Source organism: Haliotis cracherodii, unplaced genomic scaffold, assembly GCF_022045235.1.
Source record: "Haliotis cracherodii isolate W230 unplaced genomic scaffold, xgHalCrac1.p SCAF_33, whole genome shotgun sequence".
Lineage (NCBI taxonomy): Eukaryota > Metazoa > Mollusca > Gastropoda > Lepetellida > Haliotidae > Haliotis > Haliotis cracherodii.
This window is the reverse complement of record NW_027266290.1, coordinates 473,255-481,224: the sequence shown is the minus strand read 5'-3', so window position 1 is coordinate 481,224 and position 7,970 is coordinate 473,255. Positions and strand designations below refer to the sequence as shown.

At 41.8% G+C, this 7,970-nt stretch overlaps 1 protein-coding gene across 1 annotated transcript; it reads right to left on the bottom strand.

Moving 5' to 3' along the window:
- Window positions 1-1,347: 1,347 nt before the first annotated feature.
- On the bottom strand, window positions 1,348-5,204 carry LOC139477320 (uncharacterized). The gene is made up of 3 exons (XM_071259873.1): window positions 5,018-5,204; window positions 2,460-2,531; window positions 1,348-1,565 (listed from the first exon to the last, which is right to left on the bottom strand). The coding sequence occupies exons 1-3, from the start codon at window positions 5,202-5,204 to the stop codon at window positions 1,348-1,350; spliced, it is 477 nt and encodes a 158-aa protein (XP_071115974.1).
- Between the last annotated feature and the right edge of the window lie 2,766 nt (window positions 5,205-7,970).

Below are 7,970 nucleotides of genomic sequence, written 5' to 3'. Positions count from 1 at the left end.
TTCTTTGTACTTTCAACACAACATTTAAGGATGATACGGTTTGCTAAATCACCTGGACCCATGAAGATCCGGGGTAGAATAGGTCTACAGCAACCTATGCTTCCCGTAAAAGGCGACTATGCTTGACATAAGAGGCGACTAACGGGATGTGGTGGTCAGGCTCAGTGACTTGGTTGATGCATGTCATTGATCCCAATTGCGTGGATCGATGCTCATGATATCAATCACTGGATTGTCTGGTCCAGACTCGATTATTTACAGACCGTCGTCACATAGCTACAATATTACTGAGTGCGGCGTTAAACAACAAACCAACCAACCAACTACAAACAAACAAACATAGCTAGGCACACATTGAACTCGACTTTTATACAACGGCAGTTATCAAGCATATCATTTTATGAATAACGGAGAATGCTTCAAACGACGAGGCATCTTTGTGAGTATTATTTGGGCGTTAATAATCGTACTCCGACGGTGTGGGTAATTATTGACAATATCAATCACTGGATTGGCTGGTCCAGACCCAATAATGTACAGGCCACGGCCATGTAGCTGGAATCAGTGGTGCATCTGTGAATAAAGCTTGTTATCTGTGGTGTTACACTTCGGTTTTTTAAAAGAAATAGAATTAATAGATAAATTTTGATTATAATATGTATAGTATATAGAAAGTGATTTTAATTTGGTAAAATGAATTCATAACTTAGATTGTTAGTGGCTGTATCTTCACAGGGGGTTGAAGTATCGTAAAACAATTGTCCCCCTGGGAAGGTACGTAAGTCCGGTATCATTCAAAGTATCTTTTCATTTCGCTGTGATTTTAATCGTAGCATTTTTGTTGATTTTAACTGTTTGGCTAATCTTTCTGATCATCGCCAGTAGCCCGAGGGATGGTGTCAATCCTGCTGGGGACCATGTAGGTAGCAGAAGTACCGTAAGTCCCCATGGTCCCTAGTATGGTGGCCGAACTTTGGTTGCTGGCGATCTACAGCCCGTTTTTATACTGTGTCGTCTGATATAATTTGATCATTTTATTGCTCTAAAACTAGTTTTTAAAATAATAATTTGTGATATATTGCTAGTTGTTGTACTGTCCTTCGGCGACAGGTTTTTATATATAATATAAATGTTTAACTTGTTCAAGTCACGATATGGCTGAAATAGTGCCGATGTGACTTTAAATATTAACTCACTCACTCACATAACAAATAGACATCTTGTAAAAGCATATTTGCAGACGGCCATAGGTCATACACTGAAATATCATTACAAGTTCAAATTCCACTTTGGACCGTTAAGAAGGACATAAAATATGCCACGGGTTCAAAAAGGAAAAGCTATTTTCTACAATTTTATCCACTCGAAAAGCTTTTTCGGGGAACTGCCAGGGGTTTCGGATGCACTGATGCTGCAAGTGCCGTCATCATTCAAGATGGTAGACGTGAAGTCGGTACACTTGCTTTGTAAACACAGCAACGCGCATTCCAGACAAGCCCGACGCAGGGACTTGGAAGTCAGCAGATTCTTATCTCGCCTGACAAAGAGGGTTCCCAGAAATGTACCTTGGAAGAAGACAAAGAGGAGTCAGCAACAGACATGTCATCTATAAAACCTGCATCAACGTATGAGGAATATTACACAAACATTTTCTTGGTGTTTGCTATATTGGTGTTGTCTCTCGTGTGTGTGCTTAAGGGATGATGGTATATTGATACCCCATTTCACCTTTTGAGGTATTCTGTTGGCAATCGAACACACTTGTGTTAACAATATGTTCACCTGTGATCTCACGAATCAATTTTTAATAGATTTTGCACTTCATACATGTGTGATCTACATTGTATAATGTCCAACTATTAATAAAATAAGTATTTGTTTTATTCTTGGATCAATAAATAGTTACTAGTTATGGCATTGAAGCCATGGTCAGCAATATTAAACGTTTGTCATGGCGTTCTGTAAATAAGAATCAGACAAAACAGTGACTGGAAGTATGAGCAACTATCCTTACCACCGGACCAGAACAAGCAGCTACACACGTGCATGCACACCGCAATATAAGTGCAACCTGGAACGTGGCGTCAAATCCCATTTCACCACACCCTCCAGTCGACCCGTGAAGATCCGGGGTAGAATAGGTCTTCAGCAACCCATGCTTGCTGTAAAAGGTCGTGCTTGTCGTAAGAGTCATCTAACGGGATCGGGTGGTCAGACTCGATGACTTGGTTGATGCATATCATCGATCCCAATTGCATGGATCGATGCTTATGATATTAATCACTGGATTGTCTGGTCCAGACTCGATTATTTACAGACCGCCGTCATAAAGCTTGAATATTGCTGAGTGCGGCGTTAAACAACAAACCAACCAACCAACACCCTATTACGACAAGGATGAGGTACTGAAGGCCTATTCTTATCCGGAATAGGAACTAACATATGCTTACCTGCGTCACCCGTAGATGCAGTTGTGGTCACCTCGGTAGACGTTGTAATGGTGGTGGTGGATACAGTGGTAGTAGTAGTCACTAGATTCATAAATAAAACAAAGTTTACCATTACCAACAAGAACATTTGTATTCAATAACTCTTTCATGAATGTCATCATTGATTTTCAGTGATCCATTCGTGTAATTTTCAACCCTATTTGCGTTTGACGACAACATGGAACTGTTTCGGTGGATAATCGAGACTCGTTATACTGTGGTACTTACTTACTTACTTTGGAGATTTAACGTGCGCTTTCCGACTGATGCGTATTTCGCACACGGGCCCGGCCAGGCCATTTAATGTGTTTCCGAAAGGGGCGAAAGTGGTCTGTGCATATATATATGTTGTTTATATAGAATTTGGGAATTTTGAGATTTGGAATAGATGCCGATGGGGTTGGGGAGGAGAACTAAGGGAGCTGGGTATGGTGGATGTTTGTTTGTTTATGTGATTTTGATTTGGTAGGTTATTGTGTGGAGGTAGGAGGGTGGTTTGTAATGCGGTTCGATGTGTTAGGTAGTGCGGCAGTGGATGAGTGCGTGTTCTGGGGTTTCTGGTTGTTTGCAGTGTGGCAGTTACCTGTAGTGTGTTTTTTTATTTTTTTAGGTGGTTATTTAGGTTGGTGTGTCCTGTTTGGAGTCTAGTGATTACTTTGTCGATTTTTTTAATGGATGGAGAATTTTTGGTTTGGTTAGTGGTTTGCTGAGCACTTTTTTGATTTGGCTATTTGAGTTTAGATAATAGGTTATGCCATTTTTGGTGATTTTTTGCTTGTTTACATTTTTAATTTCTGATTTTAAGATGGGTAAATTTAAGCTTATTTCTGGGATTTTGAGGGATAGTTTAGCTGCTTTATCGGCTTTTTCATTACCGTATATTCCTACGTGGGCGGGTATCCACAAGAAGGTTATTTGTTTGCCTGCCTTAGTTAGGTCGTTGGAGCTTGTAAGTATTTGATTTATTAATTTAGGTCGGTTTTTGGTATTTTTGTTTTGTTTTTGTTATACTGTGGTGCTGATGTTTTGTATTTATAACAAGACAAAAAGTGAGCAGGGTTCACTAATACTCCGACTTCGACTCCCAAAATCCGCAGATTGGCACTCTAACCACGCCTCTGTGGCAGCCTTTATGTCCTCGTCATCCTGGAAGCGCTTTCCACGTAGGGCAGATTTCATTTGCCGGAACAGGAAATAGTCAGTGGGGGCTAAGTCTGGGCTGTAGGGTGGGTGATTAAACTGTACAGCCAAGACTGAGGCCCGAGTGACTATTTCCTGTTCAGGCAAATGAAATCACAGAGGCGTGGTTAGAGGGCCAATGTGCGGATTTCTATAAAAGTGGTATTAAAAGCTTGAAGGACAAATGGAATAAGTGTAATAAGTGCCAAAGATATTCTACGACTTGGTCTTATATTGAAGTTGCAAAACTTATTAAACGCCCCTCGTATCTCATAGTTCAAATTATGAGAAAAGCAATATTTTTTCAGAAAACCCACTTATCAGAATCAAACTTTGCACTGCATTTCTCCTACTGGTATAGAAACTGTACCTCTAAATACAGAGTAGTTTTTTTAAGTAATAGGTGGTCGCACTAAAAGAAGTAAATAATTTTTTTTTTCAGAAAATACACGTATCAAAATTATACTTTGAACTGCACCTATTCTTTTGAAAAGAATTGATGAAGTAGTTTAGGGGTGGGATCTGTATGACTGTATCTATTAATGAAGGATCATCCGTGATGCCATCGTTGCTGAGATGCGTTTTGTTTTGACGTGAATTTACATTTGCTTGGTTTTAGAGTGAGTCCTGCATCTTGATCTTTTGGAATACTGCCTTGAGGTGATTCAAATGTTCCGAAAACATTTAAGAAAATATTATGTTGTCATCTACATATCTTAGTATGTAACGGCAATTAATTCTTTTAGTGCCTCTGAAATAGTCACTAACCCATGATTGCCGTAAAAGGCGATTATGCTTGTCGTAAGGGATCAAGTGGTCAGGCTCGCTGACTTGGTTGATGCATGTCATCGATCCCAGTTGCGTGGATCGATGCTCATGATATTAATCACTGGATTGTCTGGTCCAGACTCGATTATTTACAGACCGCCGTCATATAGCTGGAATGTTGCTGGAAGTGGCGTTAAACAACAAACGAACCAACCAACCAACAATGATGTTTCAGTTGTATCACATAGTGTCAGTTTGAAGTGGGAGGAAAGCCCAAAGTGATGACAGTCCAACTAATTCGATGAAGACCAAGAGCACGAGTATTGTGTTGATGAACGAAGACATCATGGCGAATCTGACACTCGAGCCCGTTCCACAAAGTTGCCACCCATACTTCAACAAAGGCTTATCTCTTTGTGGAATGGCCCTAGGACCACAGACGTCTGGCAAATATGCGAAGCGAACTGCAGCGCCTTAAACGCCATCTGTGACACCCGATACCGACACACTTCCACACTAACACAGCCATACACCATCAACGTAACCCCGAAAACAGCACAACTATATATTCATATACTTACCGATGCCTCCTCCGCCAGCTGTGTACAGTGTGTTGCCAAGCTGTTCGTGCACGGGTAGTTCTAGGTGATGGAATGTGCACACACGATATCGACTGGACCACCCCACTGCAGCACAGTTGGAGACGAGTTGACACAGCTCCACACATTCCTCTCTGGACAGGTCATTAATTTTCAGCCCAGCGGGCATTTTTTTATTCTCGAGTTTCTTGAGGGGGGTAGCTGTGAAATAAATGTTTCATGACTACAGGAAACAGCGAGTGAGAGAGCTTGATCAATATTATATCTAAGCATGACGACATACTTTTGGCTAAAACTTCGTAGTTACGTGACCGCCTCCGTGGTCTAGTGGTAGAGCATCCGCCCGGAGAGCGGAAGGTCCGGGGTTCGATTCCCGGCCGCGTCATACCAGAAGACGTTAAATGATGGTATTTGTTGTAACCCTGTTGGCGCTCGGCATTAGGGGGCTAAAACAAGGACTGGTCGGCTCGGGGTATTCATGTTACACTGCGGCATGGTATCTCAGTGAGCTAGCACTATAAATCGGCATCAGTCCGGACGAGTACAAGCAGACACACACAAACACATTCATGCACGTCGCTATATAAGTGCAATAATCTCGGACGCCACGTTAAACCCAATTTCACTTCACCTCGTAGTGACGTGGCCGCCTCTGTGGTCGAGTGGACAGAGCGTCTGCCCTGAGAGTTGAAGGTCGGTGGTTCGTTCCCCTTACCCACAGACGTTAAAAGATGGTATTTGCTGTTACCTTACCTGGCGCACAGCATCAACAACGAGCACTGGTCGGTTTGGAGCAGCACAGTGTGTCAGTGGGCTAGTATTTTAAAACCAGCAGTAATCCAAACTTGTACAAGCTGACACACACAAACACACACCCACGTGCGTGTTGATGCACGTCACTACATAAGTGCAGGAAACTTAAAAGTGACATTAAACCTTATTTCACGTCACTGTAGTGAGTGAGTTGGGTTTAACGCCGCTTTTAACAGTATTCCTGTTATATCACGGCGTGTCAGCTTAATGTGGGAGGAAAGCCCGAAGTGATGCAGGTCACACACGTTTACCGCTTCGGTGAAACCCACGAGCACGGGTATGGTGCTGACAAACCTAGATACATAATCGGGGCGAACCGGGATTCGAACCCACAATCATAGGTTTCTGGCGTGCCCAAGGGACGCAACTCTGCACAGCGAATCGCGGCGCCTTAGGCAACTGGGCCAACCGTGCCCCCTCACGTCACTGTAAAACGTATACAGTAAACTACGTTTATAACGATCACGCTTATAACGAACTTACTGTTATAGCAAACTTTTGTTTTATCCCGACCATTTGCTTTACATATGCTGTATATGCTTATAACTAACTACGGTTATAAGGAACAAAAATTAGTGGTCCCATTGACCTCGTTATAACCGCAGTTTACTACAGTTTGATTTGGAACATTTTGTTTTGATTCGGGTTCACAAAGAAAATATTTGTTGGCTGAACTCGCTGGAAGTCATGACAAAATTGTTCCATAATTTCTTTCTTAAGGTATACTTACTTTCTCGCCACATTTTGCATCCCTGATGCTTCTGAAGCTGTATCAGGCTTTCTACCGGATACCAGTGGGTTTGATATTTGTGCTTGTTGTCGTGGGACCAACACTTTTTATGACCATAATTCCAGTCGATCCTACCATTGCGGCTTGTATTGAGGACATTTTCAACACAGTCCATAAGAGATCGTGTGTGCTCTTTTCTCCCTTTTGCCGAATTCCCTCCCGCATTCAACACGATACATCTTCCTGAAAATTGACACAGATTGTCTTTACTTTCTGCAAACGGATGTAAACGTGTAGTGTTTAAATATCGTCATATAAACATTATTTGGTTTCTGTGGCGGGGTGGGGCTGTCGGGTAGCCTAGTGGTTAAAGCGTTCGTGCGGCGTTAAACAACAAACCAACCAACCAACACCCTATTACGACAAGGATAAGGTACTGAAGGCCTATTCTTATCCGGAATAGGAACTAACATATGCTTACCTGCGTCACCCATATGCTTACCTGCAGTTGTGGTCACCTCGGTAGACGTTGTAATGGTGGTGGTGGATACAGTGGTAGTAGAAGTAGTCGAAGTCACTAGATTCATAAATAAAACATATTATAAATACAATTACAACCATGCTGAAAGTTTACCATAACCAACAAGAACACCTGTATTCAATAACTCTTTCATGAACACCAGGTGTCATCATTGATTTTCAGTGATCCATTCGTGTAATTTTCAACCCTATTTGCGTTTGACGACAACATGGAACTGTTTCGGTGGATAATCGAGACTCGTTATACTGTGGTACTTACTTACTTACTTTGGAGATTTAACGTGCGCTTTCCGACTGATGCGTATTTCGCACACGGGCCCGGCCAGGCCATTTAATGTGTTTCCGAAAGGGGCGAAAGTGGTCTGTGCATATATATATGTTGCTTATATAGAATTTGGGAATTTTGAGATTTGGAATAGATGCCGATGGGGTTGGGGAGGAGAACTAAGGGAGCTGGGTATGGTTGATGTTTGTTTGTTTATGTGATTTTGATTTGGTAGGTTATTGTGTTTTTAGATGCGTTTTATTAGTTCGGTTTTTATTAAGAATACACCGAAGGCCTTGCAGTTTTCTAGTTTATTTTGTGGGTTTAGTATTGCTTCAAAATTGAGAGCCTTGTTTAGATTGAGGGTGGTTTGTAATGCGGTTCGATGTGTTAGGTAGTGTGTGCAGTGGATGAGTGCGTGTTCTGGGGTTTCTGGTTGTTTGCAGTGTGTTTTTTTATTCTTTTAGGTGGTTATTTAGGTTGGTGTGTCCTGTTTGGAGTTTAGTGATTACTTTGTCGATTTTTTTTTATGGATGGAGAATTTTTGGTTTGGTTAGTGGTTTGCTGAGCACTTTTTTGATTTGGCT

What these genes read in the sequence shown, in the direction of transcription:
- LOC139477320 (XM_071259873.1), bottom strand. Translation starts at nt 5,204, where the DNA reads ATGCCCGCTGGGCTGAAAATTAATGACCTGTCCAGAGAGGAATGTGTG. An exon ending in AGCTGGCGGAGGAGGCATCG is followed by an intron (nt 2,532 to 5,017) that starts GTAAGTATATGA and finishes TTATGAATCTAG; the next exon opens with TGACTACTACTACCACTGTA. An exon ending in GACCACAACTGCATCTACGG is followed by an intron (nt 1,566 to 2,459) that starts GTGACGCAGGTA and finishes TCTTCTTCCAAG; the next exon opens with GTACATTTCTGGGAACCCTC.